The sequence below is a fragment of the Thunnus thynnus genome, chromosome 17 (assembly GCF_963924715.1).
Source record: "Thunnus thynnus chromosome 17, fThuThy2.1, whole genome shotgun sequence".
NCBI lineage: Eukaryota > Metazoa > Chordata > Actinopteri > Scombriformes > Scombridae > Thunnus > Thunnus thynnus.
The window spans coordinates 5,911,294-5,935,157 of record NC_089533.1 but is presented as its reverse complement, the minus strand read 5'-3'; the positions used below and the strand labels follow the sequence as shown (position 1 = coordinate 5,935,157).

The 23,864-nt window shown below is 42.3% G+C and overlaps 1 protein-coding gene across 2 annotated transcripts in view; it reads left to right on the top strand.

The window, feature by feature from the left end:
• The first annotated feature begins 6,739 nt into the window (after nucleotides 1–6,739).
• Nucleotides 6,740–23,864, top strand: part of syt3 (synaptotagmin III) — a 37,648-nt gene continuing 20,523 nt past the window's right edge. Inside the window, exons 1-5 of one of the 2 annotated variants that reach the window (XM_067570518.1) lie at nucleotides 6,740–7,487; nucleotides 13,873–14,242; nucleotides 15,756–16,191; nucleotides 21,160–21,555; nucleotides 23,519–23,627. In XM_067570518.1, coding sequence (XP_067426619.1) covers nucleotides 16,041–16,191; nucleotides 21,160–21,555; nucleotides 23,519–23,627 — 656 coding nt within the window. In that variant the 5' untranslated portion in view covers nucleotides 6,740–7,487; nucleotides 13,873–14,242; nucleotides 15,756–16,040. Of the gene's footprint in view, nucleotides 7,488–13,872; nucleotides 14,243–15,755; nucleotides 16,192–21,159; nucleotides 21,556–23,518; nucleotides 23,646–23,864 lie in introns of both variants that reach the window. The other variant, XM_067570517.1, reaches the window with a different exon arrangement.

Sequence of the window (23,864 nt, the reverse complement as noted above, 5' to 3'; positions counted from 1 at the left end):
AACTCTCAAGAGAAATATTGTTTTATTAAATATTCCAAGGCAGTTTTAATAAATGCTTTGTTTGTGCTACTCTTTATTGTCAAAGGATATAGCGGCACTCAGAATAAAATACAATTATATCAGAAAACAGATTGTGCGGACGATAAAGTTACAGGTTGTATATTATCAAACGTGTGAGCAGAATCCTTAATTGAAACCTGGTCTGCAAGTCTTATATTAATGACCCATGTGGTGATTCTGTTGTTATCACGTTTTATATGTTCTAACATTATTTAAGTATACAGTTTATTTATAGCTTCCTATCTTTACTTCCTATTATTCTGTTCTTAAAGCTAATGCTAATATATATTTTTGTTAAAAAACAAAATCCAGGAAGTCTTGCTAAATATTTGTCCTTAAGTGATGCAGACAACCACTGAAAAAGAAACTAATGCACTCAGGTGAAGAAACTTAGTGAATTTATTCTTTGAGCGTAGGCAATCGAGCAGACCAATCTTCAGTCTTCATCGAGGTCTTTGATGAAGACTCTGAGTTCAAATGGGATTGAATTTAGTGGAATACAAGTTAAAACTAAGGTACTAACTAACTAGGATGCATATTAAGTGGCCTGGGAACTTGGAACAGGGTAAAACTGGGCACTATATGTGACGTCCCATGATAACACAAAAATTCACTCTACAGTATGTTCAATTCTTTAAAAAAACGGGGCGAGTTGCATAATCGTGAAAAGATTCTGCTCAAGCTTCCTGCACTGAGCTGTACTGTCATGTGATGCCCTTTACCAGGACACATGACAGACTCTGTTTAACATAGAAAAGATGAATCACACTTTGAATCGTCACACTTCAATCCAACATATAATATATTTAAAAGCTTTCAGCTATGACCTTTGCTCCTGTCTGTGAGTGCAGTTGGTCCATATTTTGACAATTACTTTAATTCCTCTTTACACATTTACTAAATTAGTATGTTTAATGTCCCGTGCACCTGCAATTTAGGCACCAACTGTTTGCTCTCTTTGGACATATAGCTGTTCTACTCCTCCCTAATTACTTTGGGATTAATGTTAATAAGGCAAACCTTCTATATGAACCTGCAAAAGGAGGAAGAATACATGGAGGGAGGTTGTAGTGGCAGCCAGTTATCTAATGTGGCATCTTGTATATAGACTGTATATATTTGGAGATCTCATGACTTGCTTCGGTGATGCCAATTGTTTCATAACCAACAGATCTGATGGCCAAAGTTGCCAAAAATCAAATAAAACAGTAATAAACTATCGTTCCCCTTTCTCTCTTTGTCCCTTGTTTGGCCACAGGAGTTTGTTTTGCTGAAGTTGAATTCCACTTATGCTCTGTTTTGTTGATACTGCTGAGAAAGTAAAACTTAGCGAGCTATTGGCAACTTTGAGTGTCTTTCCCCTTTGGCAAGACAAGACAGGAACAGAGCAGACAGACAAAGACACAACTTTGTAAGTAATGTCTGTCTCCGTCTCCTCTGTCTTGCCTTGCCAAGAGGGACAACCCCCCTCTACTTTAGGTGGGAGACGTAGCGTTAAATGTTGAGGAATGTAGTTAAATTAAAGGTGAAAAATAAATCTGCTGATAAATACGGAAATCTTTCCAATGAGGAGGCGACTGGTTTGGATCTCTCTTGTGTTTTAGTCAACCTGAATCTGTCATTAAGTTCATATAACAGTGAAAGTACATATTAGCAGCTCCATGATGTACCTGGGGATTTGCTTGCCACCAGTAAGAGAATTAAGTCCAAGAGGAGGATGAGTTAATGGTTTTTTAGTCGCCAAGTTAATAAAAGTAAGATCCTCTTTATAACTTAAGGAAGTTGCTGCAGTTGTCCCAGATGATACAATGACTGGATGTGGATCCAAGAGCAGAATCTACAATCTCTATTATATTTGAACTTGTGTTTTTCTTACTCTTTAACTGCCTAACAGCAGAGATGTGGCTACCAAGTTACAAACTCATGCAAGGAAGAGGAAGAGGAAGAGGAGAGGGGGGAAAAAAGGCCCACAAAAAGCCCTAAAGAGTCAGGAACCGATGGCTACAGTCCTTGGAAAGAAGCTTAATATGCTACAGATTTTTGCCTGGCAGTGCCTCATAACTCCCCCCCGCTGACCTTGCTCGGGTGAGGTAATGTGCCTAATAAACCGCAGTGAGTCCCCGAGTCGGCTGATGTCAGCCAACACATGTGATGTATGTGAATGGTCACTCGAGCAACCTTGGATTTAGAGGGTTAGCTCATCACGGTGTTTCGACCTTTGTCCATGAATTTACATTATGTATGCTGCACCCACCTTCTGCCTGGATCTTTCTGCAACTTTCTGCAAAATTTGGTTCCTCTTTGGGAATTTAAATCACTGCTGCATCTTCTCAACTGGCTGTCGAGTGTTTTTAGGTGTATTTTAGAGCCTGATGTATTAGTCTCATTGAGTTGTTTCAGACCGATTTTATTTCAAAAACAGCTATTGGGTTGTTTTAAGGAATCTTAAATTCCATGATTCACACTGCAGTATTTTCACTTTGATATTTTGATGTAGTTTTTGAGACATACATTATATTTTTGTGTCGTTCGTCTCGTTGTTGTCGCTGCCTATCTTGGCCAGGACACTCTTGAAGATTTTTAATCTCAATTAAGGTGTCCTGGTTAAAGAAAAGAATCGCAAAAACCAGCTCTTTTAAATCAACAACAGGTGTCAGCTTGAGGATCTTCATCTCCACTCCTACTTGGAACAACCTTCAAAAAGCTCCCAGTGCAACTAAATTACTGTTTCTTAACTAAACATAAAGAAATGTGAAGTAAACCTCTTGGTAACTTGGTTTCTTTTTGCTACTTCTTCAATGTTCTGTTGTGTTTACAGTGTACAGGAGACTTTTGGTCCTTGACTTTATGCCTTTAAGGCTAAGCCTCCACCCGGAAATGGATGGAAGAGAAACTGTCTTGGGGATAAACTGGAAGCAAAAGTCCCTTCTCGTGCTATTGCTTGGAGGGGTAAGAAACAAGTATAGTAGTATAGTTACGAATTGATCCTACTTACAAGTATCGTGTGTGTGTCCAAAGCCTGATATACCTTATTCCTCTGAGTCGTAGACCTCCGTTGTTGTCCAGAAACTATTAAAAACACATCAACGAGCCACACCGCTGCACCGGGTGACATGTTCCTTCACCACGAAGATTTATGGTGATGGTAGTTTGTTTGGAAACGTCTCCAAAGACTAATAACAGTGATCACGTTTTCAGTCTCAGGAGAGTAGTTCTGTGTTAAGGCTTCTAGCTTGTTCTGCTACATGTCACAACCTCTTAACTGAAGTTGACAAATTAACAATGTAGTACAAAGTGAAGGGGGTTGTGATATGTAGCACAACAAGCTAGCTCTGGAGCAGTTTCTAAGCAAACTAACACGACTGTAATCTTCACAATGAAGGAACGTGTCACTCAGTGCAGCGATGTGGTTCACTGATGTGTTTTTAATAGTTTGTAGACAACAACGGAGGTCTACAGCACAGAGGAATAAGATATATCACGTAATACTTGTAAGTAGGGTCAATTAATTGTTGGTTTGGCTCTGCACATGAGATTTGTTGACTATAGGAAAAATATAATAAAGCCAAATCCTTTAGGGATGAACTGGGAGCAAAGGTCTCTTATCTTGCTATTGTTTGGAGGGTATCACATAAGTATAGTAGCATAGTATAGTACAACAATAGAAGCAAGCTAATCATGCAAACACGCAATGACGCTGTCTACGACACATCGAGGGATCATAAGTGTTGATGACCACTGTTACCTCAACAAACAACCTCTGTATTTTGGTTTATCATGTCTGTTTGCCAAAGAAGTTAAATGCTGATGAGATCCGTAATCGATGTCAGCATGAGATCTACACTGTTGCAGCACTCGTTGGCCGTTAAGATACAAGAACAGGACATCTAGTATCATTTGTCAGCAGAAACTGTCAAACCTGCTTTTATCAACAAAATGAAAAGTGAAAAAAAGGACCGAAGACTCATGAAAAAATTATTATTATGTGGTCAATGTGATGAATTATTAGGTGCAAAGCTTGGAGGAAACACTGGCCCTGAATGCTCCCTTTAGCACATTTTCTTTTCTTTTATGTCAAATAAATTTTTAACACATTTTGTGACCTTATTCTTAATGTTATTCTTAACAACATTGCATTAAAATATTTGGACTCAGACACTTTTTGCCTTACTGAGTTGACACTCGTGGTCTTAGTCACTCTTAATCTCTCTCTGTGGACTCTTCTCCCCTCCGGCATTTCTCGGTCTACTTTCTTTAATATGTCTGCACATATGAGATGTTTAGATGCATGTATTTTATGTGTGAAAGCAAGTGCCTCAGTGTGTTTTCAGTGCACTTGCAGGAGTGGATAATTTGGCCCATATAAGTGAGATATTGTCATGCCACTGGCCTGTTTTTAAGGACTAGTCTGACAGTGGCTGCCGCCGCCGGCCGAGCTTTTAGTTTCCTCTCTCGGTCTCGTTTGTTTAACTTTTCATTTTCTCCTCTCCTCTCCTCTCCTCTCCTCTCCTCTCCTCCCCTCTCCTCTCCTGTCTTCTGTCTCTATCCCGGTTCCCTGACTATTCGTCCCTGTCCTCTTCTGTTGTGTGTCTCAGCCTCTGTCTGTGCTCTGCTGTGACAGTTAACAGAGGTCACTGTTTACTCTCATTTATCAGTCAATCATCGCTCGCTGCAGGGTTCCAAACGCAGCTATTTTTCCATCCTGCATCCTTCTTTAACCATCACTGTTTCCAGGATGATGACGAAGACAGTAACACGTAATCGCGGGGTGTTCGTTCGTTAAACTAGGTGGGACGTGCATCGTGTTTAATATCAGTCCTGCTTAATTTCTGAGGGAAATATGTGATGACTGACAAGATATTATCATTCTGTCAGTGTGACAAGTTACTGTATTAGTCATGGGGCAGAAGATATATTATTAAGTGGTCAGTGTAATAAATCATTGGACAAAAGGACTCTTGAGACATTATTTTTGTCCGTTTGGTAAATTGTTAGCTATAAGGAGTGACAAGATTTTATTATTTTGTCAGTGTGATAAAATCTTGTGATGTAGATCACTAAATGCTCAGCAGGAACATTAGTCTTGAACGCTCTCTTAATGTGACCCTTTGGATTCCAGACCTATTTCGAAATCTTTTGTCTTGATCTTTGCTCTCCATTACCATGATAAAAAGGCACCAGATCAAATTTGGATTCACTTAAGCAAAGGTAATTCAAGTGTCCGCCCACCCTCCCCTTGCAAAACCCATCTAATGCCCGTAATTAGCACTGTTATGATTAAATAACAGTTTGATTATACCTTTTTTTGTTTGAAAAAGTATGCATTTAGAACAGTTTTTGAGCCAAATGCATGTCGAATTTCCAAACTAAAGTTTATAATAAGGCCTGGATGTTCTCTGTGCTGTGTGGCCCATTAGGTGTTGTTTGGGCACAAGCTGGGAGAATGATTAATTCATCAGTGTGATGTCTTTAAATATGAAGGTGCCTGCCTCCATACCGACAACAGAACTCTCAGTAGGAGGACTTTCTTTTAGACTAAAAATGATGAATGCGCAAGCTTCCGGTTTAACCATAAACATGACCACTGACACATTTTCTTGTGCAGGACGAAGTGAAATATCTGCAGTGACAGGAAGCGATAGAATAGATAGTAATAACGTACTCACCGTGGAGACAGCTATGATTGAATGATTGGCGATCTTGAACCGCACGGAGGAGAAGAATCAAAAGCACACACTGTTCGCTATGTTAATTAATTATGGCAGCGAGCACACATGCAGTGAACATCTTGAGGGGCAGAGGGATGACTTGCCTTACATAACTGCTAAAGTTGGCACCATGTCAGCAGCCAGCAGGCTAGAAACCCTAATGCAGGGGTTCACACATGTTTTCAACTCGTTCACCCGAAGGATTACATCCCCCGTTTGACGACAGACCACCTCCTAATTATTTTCTCTGATAGATCTGATGAGATTTCTGTTGATGGATGCTATTTGATACAGAACCGGACATCTGGATATCTGGATATCAAGCTGACATTCCAGTTACATTTTCTCACCACCTGATCTACAAATCGAATGATAATTGAATTACAGTTTCTCTTAATTGGCTCTCTGCGAATAATTCAAGGACCCAATAGCGCACCCTGAGGGACACCGTTGTAAAAACTTTGATACAATGTCTAAACTTGTTCCTGAGCGACTGTGTAGGTTCCTCATTATCCTTCTGATGACGTTACCATAAACCAGAGAAACATTTTTATGTGCCTCCGCTCTCCTTAAATGAGGCCTGCAGGAATATCATAATCTAATCAGAACTCCAATAAGGCTGTGTCTTGTTCTAACTAGATCACAGCATCTGTATACTACTCTCGCTCTTCTTGTGGACGTTTCCATGGTGCACACACACAGACACACCATCACCCGCACGCATACATACAGGCGAACAGCCATGTCCTTTTTTTGGCTCGGAGCCGAGCGACATCGGCCCCTCCGTCTCAACCCTACTGTCGACTGTCTTGACATCCAAGCAACACCTCCACCACCTCCTCCTCCTCTTTCTCACACTCCCCCACCTCCTCCCAGGCGTGTTACCATAAAAAGGAGCAACATTTCATGTGCCCCCCAAACACACCCACCTACTACCAACACTACCACCACCTCTCCAGGGGCATCGGCAGGAGTATTATTATCTAATCACAGCTCTAATAAGACCAAATAAGATCCTAGGCCCTTTTAACCTATCCATGTACCCTCTGGGCTTAGAGTGGCCATTACCCTCCACACCATGCACCCCCCCCTGGTTCCCACTAGCACACACAAACACACCAGCACACACACACACACAAACACATACACATTCACTCCACCTCTGCCTCTCTCTCTCTCTCTCTCTCTCTCTTTCTCTCTCTACACGCCCCACATACATCAGTATGTCTTTAGCACTGGCCAGGCTGTACAGGCAGTGACAGGAGAGACAGAGTATTAGTATTCAGAGCACAGGGAGGAAAAAAAAAAGCGAGAGAGCAACCAAGAGAGAGAGAGTGAGAGAGTGAGAGAGAGAAAGAGAGTGAGAGGGAGGGGATAGTGAAATAGAGAGGAGGAAAATACACAAGGAGGGGAGAAAAATAAAAGAGAAGAACACAGGAAACGGGAAGGTAGAGAGGGGAGGGGAGAGATATCATATTGTTCATTTCTCCCTCTCAGTCTGCCATCCCGGTTGCGGGGCTTATTGCTCGGTGCGTCTTAGGGAGAGAGAGAGAGATAGAGAGAGAGAGAGAGAGAGAGAGAGAGAGAGAGGAGGGGGGTGGACAAAGCGAAAGAGGGCGGAATGCCCCTTTACAAGCGTCGCATCTGACTAAAACAGCGGAGGAGCTCATAAATCGGAAATTGGACAGAGAGGGAGACAGTGGTTTCTGCAATGCCAAGGTAGGAAGATATTCCTTTTGTTACTCCTGTGGCCAGCATGCATTTCGGGTCTGTGATATCTGCGATGTGTGCGTTATTCGCATCATATCTCCTTTGATCCTGTATCCCGCACTGGGCTCTGCTGAATATGCCCTAAATCTAGCAGCATGTGTCTGTTTTCCATAAATGTTTAATGTATATTATTTGTGCATCATCCTAGCTCTTCCATGTTGCATTCTAGCTTCGGTAGGTATATGTTTCGAGCATATAGTGGGATGCATGTTTTGTGGAGGCAGTCTGTACAGGCTATGTAGGCTGCACTAGCCTATAGAAGAGATAACAGGCTCGTATCTGTATTACAAGTGTATCAATTTCAGCTATCCTCACTGATGAGGAGGGTTTAACTTTTTTTTTTCTACGCGAACGCTATTATTATAAGGTGAACAGACAGAAGGGGGGGTGGTGCGCGCACAAGCACGCAGAAAACACACAGAAGACAGGTTGACGTGCGTAAGACGTGCGTAATTCCCCCTCCACCCACACCCACACCTCCTCCACCCCACCCCACCCCACTCCCCTTTACCATCAAAGGCACAGTTGCTCTCTGGCTTCCCAACACAGAGAATCATATTTATGCAAATGAGGAGGGAAGAAGAGAAAAAAAAAAAAAACCTCAACCACTGAGACACACTGACTCACCGACTCTGACATAGCGGTAGGTGAAAAATGAAGTGAGGGCGGCCCGTTGTCTGTGTGTGTGTGTGTGTGTGTGTGTGTGTGTGATTACACTCCCTGTCTGTAAATAGGTCCCGCTCTGCAGCTCCACTGGCTGTGCAAGAGACAGGAAGAGCGGCACCAATATCCCAGGGTTCCTGGCTGGCCACTTGCTTTCTATTTCCTGTCCCACATTATAGATAATTTAGACACTTGCAGCTCCAACAGGCTCAGAGTGGTAGAAAGCTGTGAAAGCCTGAACGGGAACCTTTGAAATGTGTGAATGTGGGATAGAAATAGGTGGAGATAAAAGGAGCCGGTGTCTGCTTGGATGTGAACGGGTGTTTGATTGCATGTTTATAGAGATATATGGTCTTAAGCAGATATTAAGGCCCACTCTCTCCCACCTCATGTTATTTATTTGCTGAAAGGGTGTCCAGGAGCTATTATAGGACAGGCTAAATTGGAACAACCTCGAGGCGGAGGCTCAGCAAAGCTATTACCACTAGTCAATAGACATTAATATCCCCACGCTCAATCTTGGCCTCATACGGCGCCGTCTCTGTCCCGGGCGAAACACAGTACCGCTCCACTGGAGTAACCAAAAAGATATGTTGTAGTAGCCCTATCTGTTTACCCTTGTGCATCAATCCGTCACAGCCGAATGAGCAGAGAGGAGCGATGATAGCGTTGTCTGAGGCAGACATCGTTTGTGGCCTCGAAAGGAAGTGATGCAAAACAAAAAAGGAGGATATTCCAGTTTGCCGGTGGAGAGAGGTCATGACCTCTATGAATCAGAAAGAGTCCTGACGAATGGTGGATGATCTAAGGATACACGGGTACATCGATTTGAGGTGGTACAAAACATGATACGGCCCAGCAAGGGTACAGCATCAAAAGTCTGGAACAGAGAGGTGCAGGTCAAAGGGCCAAGTCGCCAGTCTGTATAGTACAGCTGACTGGAGATGACAATGTTGTTTTTGTTTTTTTTTGTTTTTTTAAAGGAAACACTGTTCAAATTCCCATAAAGGCACAGTCATAGGGAGTGGGAAATTGGCTTAAACACAAGCAAATTTACAGACTTTAAAACAACAACAAAAGCATTCGGGGTAAGGATGAGAGGTTCAATTAAAGATGACTTCCAGGTACAGATGAAAACAAAAGAAAGAGCATGGCAGCAGATGGGAGGACTTGAAAGCAGGTTCAATGAGATCCAACTGAAACATCCTATTAGGTATATCCAATGGATTAGTCTCCTTTGTCTACAGGAGCATTATGTTCCCACACAAAAATGGGTCTGAATTTTGTGCAGTTAAATTTTGCAATTATGAAGGTGTTCATTTTCTACCCATAAATATAGTTGCAGCAAATTAATTCCTATTAGTCCAAGCTTAATAAATATAGAGGGGAGGTGAATAGAAGGAGATTGGAAGAGGGTTTTATGAAAACTTAATAAGAATATGATCTTAAACCTGCCTTGTTGTCAGGTAAACATGCAAATTTTATTCTGAAAAACCTCAAAGTAATACCAGAACTTCTGTTTCCACTGCTACAGCTGATAATATTGATCCAGTTGTAGTAAACAGTAAAAATGCGGTGGTCTCACATTTTTTCCGCATTTTATTCTGCGCTCTCAGATAACTTCTGTTGTGATGCGGCGCTATATAAATAAAGATTGAATTGAATTGTAATGAATAATTCAATACCCAGAGAAATGTGTAATTTGAATGGAAAATGAGATGGCAAATGATGATAGCGGGTTGCAATAGATCACAGGTTTGTGGCAGGTATCTGAGTTTCTTCTTACTTCTTATTCAGCAGACAGCAGCGTTTCAAATGCCTTATCACTGTAATTCCCAAACCCAGCTGAGGTGTGTGATTCATCCCTCAGAGACAGATTCCACATACAGATTTCACATTTCACTCGCACTTTCTAACATGATCCTTGTTACTGAAAAACCTGCCCCCTGGGTTTTATCAAATTCACATTCGCCCCCTTCTTGGGGGAGTTTTTTTGTTTGTTTGTGGCTGTTTTTCGGTGGAATTTCTAAGCAGGGGAGCAAACCACTGGAATTCTTGCATGAGGAGCCAAAAAAATAAGAAATCCAATACGACTACTCAAAAAAAAAAAAAAAAAGAGTGAGGGAATACATTTGATATTAGATAAATATTTATCAGTGAATGTCCCAGCAATAAGAAATGGGAGCCCTGTCTGTGCTGAGTTGTTTCATTCCCTCACATTTTGTATGTGTTTCCTTATTCTAATTTGTGTTTTTCTCTCAGCTCTGTGCACCTGAGGGCGGATCCAAATCTGCCCTCCTTCTTGTGCAAATACCAGAATGATCCCTTCATTATAAGGGGATACAAACATGAACGCCTCATCTGCTTTATCGCCTATAAGCTAGATAGAGGATGTAACGGCTGGACTGAGCCATTAAAAATAAGATGTTTAGCTGATGCTCTTATCCTAGTGATTAACGGGCGGGGGGTTTGGAGTCGTGCTCAAAGACCCCCGGAGACTGCCCTCCCAAGGAAAAACGACACAGTAGGTTGTGATGTCAGTCGCCTAAAAACAACACATAGTTATACTTAAGTGACACATGCCATCTAGCGGCTGTAATAATTATGACCTGGAGCAGTGGCGAGGTTTAGATGACATATATATATATATATATATATATATATATATATATATATATATACTGTATGTCAATATAATTTCCACATTCGGAGGTGGTTGGGTGGATGTAGGCTATAACCCAACAGTAGAAAACAGGAAAACGTAACTATGATCGATCGCTCCCCAACCATAACCCGGTGGTTATTATTTTAGCCAAGGTCGCCTAACTTTAAAGAGGACGTATTATGCTTTTCTGGTATTCTGGTTATTTATATGCTGTTATGATGTCGGATATCTATGTTAAATATGTTTAAAGTTCCAAAACCAGAGGTTAACGTATGTAGAAATGCCACCTGCGAGTCAAAAGCCAGGGCGTCAACCTGCCCTGAACGCTTCGTTTGCAATGTTTTTTTCTACCTTGCCGACAAGCTGACATCTGCTCATCACATCTGTTCGGTAGCCTTGGTTGCTAAGGTTGATGACTAAGGTTTTTCCATGTGTTGTCTACTCTTATATTTCGGAACAGATTTCGGCTCGAACATGTACGGATATATTTGAGAAGTTTATATTTTAAGTAAAGATAAAGAAAAAGTAGTGAAATCCTACTGCTATAGTTTGTTGCTTGGTTTGTTGACGTAGCCTTCGGAGTCGGCGGAAGCTTCCAAGAGCCGGCCAATCAGAACAGAGTGACTCGTCGGGAGGCGGGCCTTAAAGAGACAGGAGCCTAAACAGCCTGTTGCAGACAGAGGCTGAACTGAGGGGCTGCATTAAAGGCCACTATGTGATAAATAAGGAGTTTTAAACTGTAAAACATGCAGAGATATTCTATTAAAGCTCCAATCTAAAAATATAGACCTGGAAATGTGCATGATATGTCCCCTTTAAGGATGTAGTAACTGTAACCCACACCACATGTATTCTAACCTTAACAAAGTGATCATTTTAACCCAAAGCATGATCTTTCCCTAAACCTAACCAAGTGGTTTTTGTGCTTAACCAGACACATCATAAAACATAATTATTTTTCAACAGTGATTTGTATCTGTTTTGGAAAGCACTGGATCAGAAAATGCCTCTATGTGTCATTCTGGAGTCCACACGGTCAAACGAAGTATCGGATCGTTTAATTTGGAGGACTTGTTGACACCTGTGCAAGGTTGAACTTGCAGCCTTTTTATCACTTAGCCACCTCAGCTGATGTAATCTACCCTCGAATTTGGATTACTGGCTGTCTGGCTCCCGTCTTTTGGCGCAACTGGCCCTTTTTTCCCCCGGATTTAGCTCATAATCTGATTGGCCATCGTCTTCCATAATTGGGCACTGACCTCTTCTAGTTCCCCTCCGGTGTCTCTTGTGTGATTGGACAGGACCCCTCGTATACTGATTCTCCTTTCTCTATAGTGTGATTAGACTGTGACCTTGCATGCCGCCCTGTCTCCTCTGTCCAATCAGACAGTGACCTTACTGGTCGACTGGTCTGTGTTGTGGCGTATTCCTTCCCTGAGAGTATTGATCCCAGGCAGAACAGCAGTCAATGGAGGGTCTGTGGGAGGTTTAGTGTTGCTCTGTACGCTAGGAATGTGCGTTTCTCGGCAGGGTGCTATCTGAAATGATTCGTCAACATGTTTCTGTAGGCATATTTATCTGTGAATAACCAGCGTCTGTAAATATTTTGCTTGTAGTAAATTGCATCCCCAAACCCTTGATTACCATTGTTGCTGTGTCACCCTCGCCGCCAGCTTCCTATGTTTTTTTTTTTTCTGCCCTTCTCTGCTCCAATTTTTTTTTCCCTCCCTCTTTATCTGTCTCACCTCCAATTTAATGTCAGCATCTCTCTTATCCCACTCTCTCTCCCTCTTCCTCTGTCTCTTGCTACTCGTACACAATCGTTCTTTCTCTCTCTGTCTGTCTTCCTCCATTTCTTCCTCGCCTCTCCCTCTTTCCTGATGCTCTCACTGGCATTTGAGGCGGCCAGTTTTGTGCCAGATAGCCATTCCTCAGAATGAGATATCCTGCGTTTTAAAGTCACTCAGACAGATTTACTATCTTAATGGGAGAGAGTAGAGGGGGCCAAGACAAGGGCTGGTGTGGGATGTTGGGTCTGGATGTCGTTTTGATTCGCTAATTTCGGATTCATTTCGGCAATTGGCTAAGCTGAGATGGACAGATAAATAGACTCTGTTTTATCTGAGTTTCCTTTAGACTGAAAGACTCTCCTAATGTGACAATCAGCTTTTCAAAATAGATGAAGACAAAGGGTGAACAAGAGAAGAAAAGTGCACCCCTGTCTTCGAGAGCAGAGAGAGAAAAAAAAACTAAAAGGGGAGTGGAAGCATTTCTTGTTTTGGATCTTGTTGAGAGTGAAATATGTCTTTGCCTAATGCGGTGATTGATTGATGGCTGGGAGACAGATGGACACATAAGGAGCACTTTGCTAGGGAGGTGCCACTCAATGCACAAAGACTGACGCTGACATTTCACAGAACAACATACATCAAATGATCAATAGTCCTTCCTCTGTCCAACAAGGCACCTTGCTTGAGAAATAGGTCCGCTGCTTTACAAGGACAAAACGGCTCGGTGGAAAAGTGAGCTGACCTCTCACCGTGAACATTGTTTTGCCAGTGATTTATGCTCCAACCAAACCACCGCCTGTACAACCTTTTTTTGGCAAGACATGTTCAATACTAGCGTTTTTGCAACAGATCTATTAGACACAACTTTGCATATACTCTCCTCAGTCAGAGTCCCTGGAGACTCACAGGCTGTGAGAAACTGGAGTTTGGGCATTGACCTCCTTTTATTTAGACAGAATGAGTTCAAAAATATAGACAGTATGCTAAAGAAGTCTATTTTCTCTTGGATGAAAGGACAAGGAGCACACACATAAGGCAGCCAGATTTAATACAGCTAATTATACCTCTACTCTGATGTTGTTTTATGAGATTTTTTTTAGTCCACCAAACTTCGGTGTGGGTTTCAGTCTCTTGGTGTCCTTGTTGTTGTTAGTCTCTGCTGCGCTTGTCTTCATACACCTTATCGATTGATTGATTTTTTTTATTGTTTTTTCAGGTGAGAGCTTCGAAAGAGTCTCCGCAAAATCCGACAGCGACGTCCGATCCATGCTGGTGTGTTGCAGAGACCACAGAAACGTTCCAGCGGATTCATGTCGGAGCTAGATGACTACGAGCGCAACTCTATTCCCAATTTGCAGTGAAGGAAAAAAAAAAAAAACAAAACAAAACACTTGTCTGCAGGCTCCTGTTGCTAGCCTTGGAAACATTAGGAAAATAACAAGCTAAAGGTTATGCATGCACTGCAGGCATAACTCCGCCTTCCTCTGCCAAATCTGTTTGCAAAGAAAATTCTACATGTAGAGTTTCTCCGCTCCAGCTTGCAAATTCAACATGGCCCAGAACCTCGAGAGTCAAGTTCAATAAAAGTAAAACACACACACACACACACCGTGGCTTTATGACTTTATTAAATCTAATGAAATGTTCTCTTTTGGATTTGTTTCTTCGGCACAATAGATCTACTTATATAACAAAATGTGAAGCTACTGTAAATCTGAGGTAAGCGATGGTTCTTCCATCCAGGAAACTTTTCAGTAATGTGACCTTGGCAGGATATTTTTCTTATACGTTTGTGGATTTTGCTACACATTTTAAAAAATATACCACTACAAACAAGGATGAAGCCTGTACCCAGTCTTCTTAACTCTATAATTGTTTCTTCAATATATTTGTGTGAAGGCACTCATCAAAACAGAGCTCACGATTATTTAAATTACTCTGTAATTACAGTAAGCAGTGTTTTGCTTTGAAATATTTCATGTTTTGAAATGATTGACCCGCTGGTCAGTTTTCGACTCCAAAAATCATAACTGCATCCCCCCAGGAGATCACTAACCGTAGGACTCCTCGCAATTAAGAACGCACCATGCTGAGTGGGTGCAGAAGCATTTGGCATCGTTCAAAGTAAGAAGATTGATTTTTAGGAAACAGAACAAAACAAAAAAAAAGGATTTTAATATGCAGAGTGTCTATTTATACATTTTCAAATATGAAATACAACCTCAGTGGAGTCACAGTAGCAATATTTCTTTTTGAAACACTGCAAGTACACAATTTTAGCTGTTGAAAGTTACCCAAAGCTTTCATTTCCTGAAGTAGCAGGTAAATGTACTCATGTGTATTTCATGCTAAATTTATAGCACCCTCAATCTTATTATAGTGATATTTTTTAACATGAAAAGGTTGTTTTTAGTGTCGAGCTCACTGAGAATCAACACCTAACTCTGAGCAACTCCGCAGCCTTACGCAGCTTTTAGCCTAATTAAATTAAATTCATAATATTTTATTCATTCCTCAAGGGAAATTCAAGGCTCATCAGCTCTTTGTTATTGTTCTTCCGGGTACACGTAGACTTTACGGTGGTTTTATTTGCCCCGACACCTTCTGCTGCCACTCACAATGGAGGGGAATGAAATATAATCCGTGGTTCACTGAGGATTTAACGTTTAAGAAACTCAACATCAATGTGCCCTGCAAGAAGTTACGCCCTGGTAAATCAGCATAATCCATTGGCCTCGCTGTTAACAGTTTTTAAGTATTTTCTAGCAAAACAAAATGTAAAAACTATCAGTTTTGACTAATCTCTCTAAACTTTATTATCTGACTCTGACACACATTTAGCATTTAGCATCCTGCAACATGATCAAATTTTCTTCATTTTCTTTATGACGCTGGTTGCTGGAGTGTCACTCCTCATACTGTATGCGAAAGAAATATGTTGTAGCACCGGAGCCAATGATCTATCACGGACATACTGATGGTTTTGGCATCAGTGTTCTATCTTAATGGCTAAGGTGACCAATCTGCCAATACACTGATTTGTACACTTTTATGTCCTCACACCTACACTGACTGTTTCTCTCCCTTTATCTCTTTCAGGGAAAGTGAGAGGGGTGGGTGTCGCTCAGTCACACATGGGCACGTCAGTCTGGTCTCTGTGATCCAGACCAAGACACCCAGCAGAGCCCCTCGTGTTCTTCCCGCGCCCCTCCCTCCCCTCCACCCCCCCTTCAGCTTCCTCTGCCTCCTCTCTCTCAGTTCACACCTTGTAAAAGGTGGACGGGCCAATACTCTGCTTACCCGAGCGCCGTCCGATAGGTGAGGGCGGCGAGGGCTGCGCTGTCATTGGCTGACTGCTGGTGAGAGTGCGATGCGGATTGGAGGATGTCGGGGGACTGGGATGAAGACCTGTGTAAGAAGGCGCTGGTGTTGGTGGAGGAGCTGTGCTTCAACTCTCCGAGAGGTTACAGCCAGAGCGAACGCTGCCAGGAATTCAGCTACCTGCTGAGAGGGCGCAACAGACACCTCGACCCAGGTATCTGACACGCCTGGAGCTTCTCATGAGTAATTTTGCATTCATATGTCAAGATTGATTGACAGTATAATGGCAGCTTTTCTCCCATTTGTTCTCAAACTATCCAACAGTTTGTAAAAACCCACAACCTCACCCTGCTTCAAAGCAATACCTCGCAGTATCAAAGAGTCACCCCCTGTAGACTTGAAAGGTGGCGTGTAAAAGTTGGAAATTTCTTCCTTCACGCCAAACAGATGCTGTGGTCAGCTTGAATCCATGCTAGTTTAAGTGTACTCCAAAAGATAACAAGCTTTCACAGCGGAAAAAAAGCATCAGAACATCCGCATAAAACCTCTCAAACATCTCCTGCGGAATAAACAGCTCCTCCGCTGTGCATCCAACTGCTCGATGTTTTCCATCATGAAAACTACTACGTTTGGCGTCGATTTTTTTTTTTTGATTTAATGTATTCAAGCAGACCGCAGCTGCTGCATTCTGTGAAGGAGGGAAGTACGAACTTAGCAGACATCCTTCAAGCCTACAGGGGGGTAAGCCTTTGATACTAAAAAGATTTGGGTATTGCTGAAAGGAACTGATCACCCACTCAAAAAGAACTCTGGTATCCCATGATGGTTTAAATAAGGCTTAACACAATGACAAAAACAAAAGACTGGGCAGACATCTGTTACTTAAAATGTTTGGTGTGTTTTGCCACGACGTGTTTAACATCCAGAATATCGACATGAAATATAGTGTTTTAAAGGTTTAAACAGAAAATTTCGGTTCAGCTTCGGACATGTACAGCAACATGACATATGTTAGAATTTAAGATATGTGAAAGGCAAATGTTAAAAAGAAAGTGCTCATGTTTAAAGATGTTTAGAGGTACTGTGCACTCAGAACAACAAACCATGAAATATTCATCAGCTAGATTGAAATGGCTACAGTACAAGTCCATCCCATTTCTTTTTACGAGCCCCAGAAGAGTCTCGGTAAAAGTCCGCGATTGTTATCTTTAAACTGGTTTAACAGGTTTTTTTTTTTGTTTTTACCAAATTGAGTAGGTGCATCATGCAGCACCATGGCTAGTATTGTGCGCAGAGTATTGTGTGTGGGTTCTCATTGAAGCATTTGGAAGTGCAATGCGCTGTTATGCAGATTAGCGTGGATATTTGTGGCTCAGTGTAGATTAGCCTGGATTAGCTGCGTGTTGCCTCTGGAGATTTAGATGGCTCTGTGAAGAAATGTCACGCCATGGTTTTAGGCATTGGCCCCCTCGCCTACCAGCTGTGATTTTTCGGTGTTTGCTGACGGAAGTCTCCGAGCCCTCCGAGGACCGCGACCGCCACAAGCTGTCAGCGAATGGCTTGTGTAAGCAGCAGAGATGTGTTTGATGTGGAGCAATGTACGACTCCCGGTTGGCTTGCATCAGTCGCTGATTGACAGGGAGTCTCGGTCCCTCTTCACTGTGTACTTCAGAGGCCTCCTACCCATCCACCTACCCGCCCGCTTACTCGCTTTTTATGCTTTGTGGATTAGCGATGGATCTTTGGCAGGATCAGTGCTCGGGAAGGTACAGCGACTGCCCTAAAGAGAGACAAATGGAGGAGGAGAGTGCTTTGGCCCCTGACGGTCCCCGCGCACGTTTGATCACAGCCGTGTCTTATCGGTGCACCTAGATCTGCCAACCTCACACACTCCCACACTCCTTTACCTCCACGCTTTGTTTTTCCCCCTCCGGATCAATACATTAACCTTTCTCATCCTTAAACCCCTCCCCTCTTTTAGGTTTCACTCTAAATCATTGTCAGCTTGTTTTCCTCCATCTCTCCGTTTCCCCGGCTCCTTCTCTCTCTATCATTGCCTCTTTGGTTTCTAGTCTTTCACACATGATGTGGTGTTTGCATGCGAGTTTATCAATCCTCCTTCCATCCCCTCCCTCCTTCTTCTTCTCCTCCTCCTGGAAAACGAAAAGGGGAGAATAGACCAAGTCAGCTAATATGTCTGTTTCAACATGTGCACCAATCTGTTATCAATGCTCCCCCTCTGTCTGTCCCAGCCCTGCCGGCCGTTCTGTGGTTCGGATCGTTTTCTCTCCCCTCTTTTCATCCACCTTAATCAGTACTGTCCTTTTTTTCTTGATGTTTTCTCCCTCGTCCTACCTTCCTTCGCCCTCTTTTCCTCCCCTCTTCTCCATCACTTTTCCCTCTCTGTCTCCTGTTCGCCATCATCGTCATGCTCTCTCCGTGCATCTTTTTTTTTCCCCCCCCTTTTCCATCCCTTGTTCCTCACATCCCACCGCTTTTCTTGTTCTCCACTGCGACAGATCGATGGCCCCTCTCGCCCATCCCCCCACCTCCGCGGCCCCCCAATCATATCTTTTGAACAAGTGCTGATTAATGACATACACAGACTGATGAATAATTCACCAAAGAGAGCGCGGGAGAGGAGAGGCAAGACAGGCGGGAGACGGAGAGAAGGTAGGGGCGAGCAACAAAAAGACGGCCGCTGAGGAGAGGAATAAAGTCAAAGCATGCAGAGGCAGACAGCATGGGAAAAGAAATAACAGCGAGGAATGAGGGGTGTTTGAGGGGATTATATAGAGGAGAGTGTGAAAGAGGAAAAAAAGAGGAAGGGCGAGTGGAGACATAAGGCGAGCCGAATTCCAGAAGATGCACCCCAAGGGCTGGAGGATTGGCTGCTGTTGTCTTGTTTTCACTCATTCGCTCGCAGTCTCGTTGTCAGCCTGTTACAGATACTTTTGTGTGATTTAACAGTGTTTATGTCTTTGTCATGCCCATAAAGACGCTCTGAATTGGTGTAAATTGAAGGAAAAAAGGGGGTTAAAGAAAGGGAATGCCTTTGTGCGGATCTGAATGAGCATGAGGTCTGGGGGGTTTCGGAAACATCTTTCTCTGAAGGGAAGACAGGAAGGATTGTTAATTGGTGGCCCTCTGGTCTGGATGGAGCCCAAGATGGCGAGAGGCGAAACCCTTCAGTTAGACGCTGCAATGTGGGGAAATATACTCCGCACACTATATCGTAATGAGACTTCTCGGTCTACTTACAAACCATGAATATTCATGTTAAGGGCTCTGGGCCTGTAGTTAATTGTGGGCTCTGATTGGTCCTTTTGTCAAGATAGTCATCAGACCAAAACATGCTATTTATAAAAAGACTTCAAATGGTTCAGGATAATTATAAATATTCATTGTATATTTAGTCTATTTATTTATAAATATTCATGGTATATTTATAGGGTATTTACAAATTTATGAATTCATCATGAATTTACGTATCATAGGCTCTGACACGTGCAGTCGTGCGCTAAACAGATCTACAAAAGTTCCTAAGCTCATGTCGACTTTCTCTCATTCCTGCTGTCTTTGACGGAGGCTGTTGCTGGAACTGTCCGGCAGTCTGGTGCTGAAACTGCCTTTTCTAGTATTCTGTACAGTTTTTCATTCGGATGAGTCATACCCCCCCCCTTCCACCCCCACCCTCCACCCTCCACCCCCCTCCACACACACACACACACACACACACACACCAACTCCTCAGAAGCAATCCTTGAGCCGTCACAGATTAAAAAGCTCATAACCATGAGGAAATGCATGATGACATTGCATAGAGACATCACAGGGAGTATTGGTGTTTTCTTTCTTTTTTTTTTTTTTTTTTAAAAATGTTTGCACCTCCCCACCCCTCACCTCTCTCTCCCCCTCGTCTCCTCTCCTCTCCTCCCCTAAGAATATCCACTCAGCCGATGTTTGCCCCCATTTTAAGCTCAGGATTCAAATGTTGGGATATGAGTTTCAGGGAACGGTTGCATATCAATTTATGCCTACAGCGGGTTCCCTCTCCTGCTCCATGATGTGTGATTTGTAGATGTTGAGGTAATGCCTGCGACGGTACGTGTGTGTGTGTTGATGGAGTGTATGGGTTGTTGATTGCACAGTGGGTTACTGTTCTGTTCTGTAAGGCATCTGTATGATGTGTGAAGGTGAAAATACAGGACGTGTAGGTTGTAGTTCCTAAAACTACATTTCCTTCATACTTTTTTAAAAAGGACATTACATGCTTTTTGTGATTTAAACGTCATTTATACACTGTTATGATGTCAGATGTCTATAGTCAAAACTTGAGATGAACATATGTAAAAATGCCTCCTGAAAGTCAAAATCCAGGGCAAAGTCAGTGTCTGGTCTTTGTTGCTAAGGTTGTTGCTAAGGTTGTTCCACAGGCTGTTTGCGTTGTCCACTCGAATAGTTCGGATTGGATTCAGGTTTGAATATCTACGGATGTATTTGAGAAGTTTATATTTTGTATAAAGAACGTGAAAATGAAGCAACTACTACTGACCTAAAGGGCAGCTTCTGTAAGCTAACCAATCAGAAGAGAGTGGGCTCATCGGGAGGCGGGCCTTAAAGAGATGGGTGCTAAAACGGCCTGTTTCAGACAGAGGCTGAACTGAGGGGCTGCATAAAGGGCCAGTATAAGATAGATTAAGAGTTTTTGAACTTTAAATCATGCAAAGATAATCCAGTAGAGCCCCACAATATAAATAACGACATGGGAATGTCCAATGATATGTCCTCTTTAAAGGACCAGCCATGAAACTCGTGAAAACGCAAAAGGTCCTCTCTAGAGCCAGTGATTGGTTCTGAGCTACTGTAGAAACATGGCGGTACAACATGGCGGCCTCCATGGAAGAGGACCCGCTCCCTCTGTAGATATAAAAGGCTCATTCTAAGGTTATGAAAACACAATGATTCTTATTTTCAGGTGATTGTACACTAATTAAAACATACTTATGAATATTATATTCCTTATCTGCCAATAGATCCCCCTAAATCTTACACACTAGTCCTTTAAAAGGAGAAAAACTTCTTTCTATTTATATACAGACTATATAATAATGGAGTCATGGCTCTCTTCTATTTGCTCTGTTTTTCCTCCCTTTACCTCTCCGTCTCTTCTCCTCTATAGAGATCTCTGTCAGTCTGCTGTCAGTCATCGTGACATTCTGCGGCATCGTCCTCCTCTCCGTCTCCCTCTTCGTCTCCTGGAAGCTCTGCTGGCTGCCATGGCGGGACAAGGAGGGCGGAGGCCTGAGCCTGACGTCGGGGTTGCTGCCCGGAAGCGCCGGCGTCGGAAGCCTCGGAGGTGCCGGGGGGTCGTCTCTCTTACCCCCGCTGCTGCAGAGGAAGGAGGGCCACTCCTCGTCCTCACTCTACCCCACTCTGGGCCAGCAGGGCCAGCATCACCCCCATTTCTCCGATCTGGTGGGGCTGGAGAGGGGCGAGGTCGGAGGCGTGGTCGGGGGGCCACATGAGACCCAGGAACACTCCTACCTGGATATGGACTCCTATCCTAACAATGCTGGTGAGAGAAGGCACAAGCAGTGGTAAAAGTTTTATCTCACAGACATTAGACACTCTTAATCCCAGTCTGACTGTAAGAGTAATGTAATGCCTCGCTTAATAACTTCACATTTTAATAAACTCACAGAGTATTTAATACATTTACCTTCATACAGTAGAATTATTCATCTGTGCTGCAGCGGTGTGATGAATGCTGCCCGTTATTGTACATATAAGTGGATATTCTCTCAGTAATACTACATTGATGGAATATTACCTTTTTCATCTTACTGGCTTAGTCTCTTATTACAGTTTCTTAAGTTATAGAGTAGTAAAATTCAGAAAGAGGTACACTGTGACTATGAGATCTTTAATTACAACAAATATCTGCTGCATTTTCATTAAAGGATTCATTTGTTAATTTTTTAAAGCTGCGTTAACTGATTTTGGCAAAACTGTGCAGAGAAACTTCATAAAAAGACGAATATGATTGTTACAGCCAGCGTTGCCAGATGATCAATAAGTCCCATAATGTAAGATAATTTGATAAATTTTTGACATTTAGTATTAGTAGCTATAATCAGTCTAGGCTATGTCATTTTACTTAATTTCCCAACACGATCAGGATATTAAAATATGGATCCTACGTCTGTGTTTATGCATCTCTTCCCATGTGACGTCTTAACAGCCAATCACGCTTGTTGTGATGACGAACGAGAGCGGGCGTCGTTCTCCCGCGAGAGTTCGCACGAGAGATAGCTGCATCCATGTGACAAAAAAAGTAAAGAAAGTTAAGTTATTTATTTATTGAACAGCTTTTGTTTTCACTGTTGGAACATTTTTATTTAAGTGAGTCCTGAAAGACACATCATATAAATATATCAGCAATTTTTAATTTTTTTTTCAAACAGTGTGGCTCGATATGTAGGCGGTGTCAATAAGTCGTTCATCTCAATAAATACATGTTTTCTAAAATTACACATTGACGCCTGTTATGATAATTTTCCTAAAAATACAATCATTTTAATCCTCTGATACGATACTTTAACATTTCCTATCTGGCAACGCTGGTTATGACCAACATCTTAGCAAACAGTTGCTAAGATACGCACACATCCAGCAGATAACGATCATCCCATAGGAGTCGTGTTTTTGGCCAGCTGAGAAGTCAGACATTCAGTTTTTCTTTTAGTTCTTTCAGTTTTCGTCTCTGCAAACTTCCTCAGACCCAGAAAATATATATTTGTGTCTTTACAGTCGCTGCTAAATGCTCCACGTTTTTCACTAGTTTTATCAGAGCTTGTTTGCAGAAAACAGCCGCTTGCAACTGTTGAAAATTGTGTTTATTGGAGCAGTGAGACTGAACCAAATGTTAATTGTAACATGGGACCAAAACAATGAGTTAAAAAGCTTGCTGGAGCTGCTGAGTGTTGTATAAAAAAATATTAACTAATGCAGCTTCAAGATATCCTCTCTTAATAATGAGGTGGTCCAACCAAAATAAGCAGAAAATTTCATGATAAGATCAAATAGAAAGACATGTAGGACCTGTTTTTTTTTTTAATGAAAGCTCTGGAAACAGTGATGGGTGACTATGAGCGTACTTTCTGTGCTGTAAATACACTGGCTTTCATCTCAGGTGCAGGTAATTTATCATTATTCACAGTCAAATGTTTGCTGGTTACCTTCATTGCAGTCAGATGTTCCTCTCCTTCACTGTGCTATTCATGCTGGCTCATGTTCAGCTGAGGAGTGTCTGCTCATTTCTTCCCTTGTCTCTGCTGTTAAATCACTGCCTGTTAAATCAATGTGATGCAATCAATGAGATCGATGACGCCGACCCCGAGTTACAGAAAAAAAAAAAAAAAAAACAACCAACAAAACATTGCTCTTAGCCAGTGTAACGACTTGACGCCGCAACAGCATAAACAAAAGAGACATGTGAGTCATTGAGGCTTATTTTATCCGTTCTCTCGTTCTGTTAGGAACTCTGAAGCTGAGTCAGACGTCTCCAGATGTTCCCAACTCAGAGGGTGGAGCCCATCCTCCCAAAGACCTGCCCAACGCTCATTTCCAGCAGCAGGTCACTGCACGGTCAGTACCAGTGGACAGGTGTGTGCATTTATCATTTAAGTCTATTCAATGTTGTTGTAATGCTAAATAAACACAGGAATGAACTTAAATCTTAAAGCTAATGAACGTTAAAGGAAAATCAACTGAACAAAACACATGATTGTAAAATGTTTTTCTGAGCAAACTGATGAAGAACATATTGTTTGCATGATGTTGGCTTTAATCTTGCTCACCTTTAATGAAGGCTTTCAGGTCTCT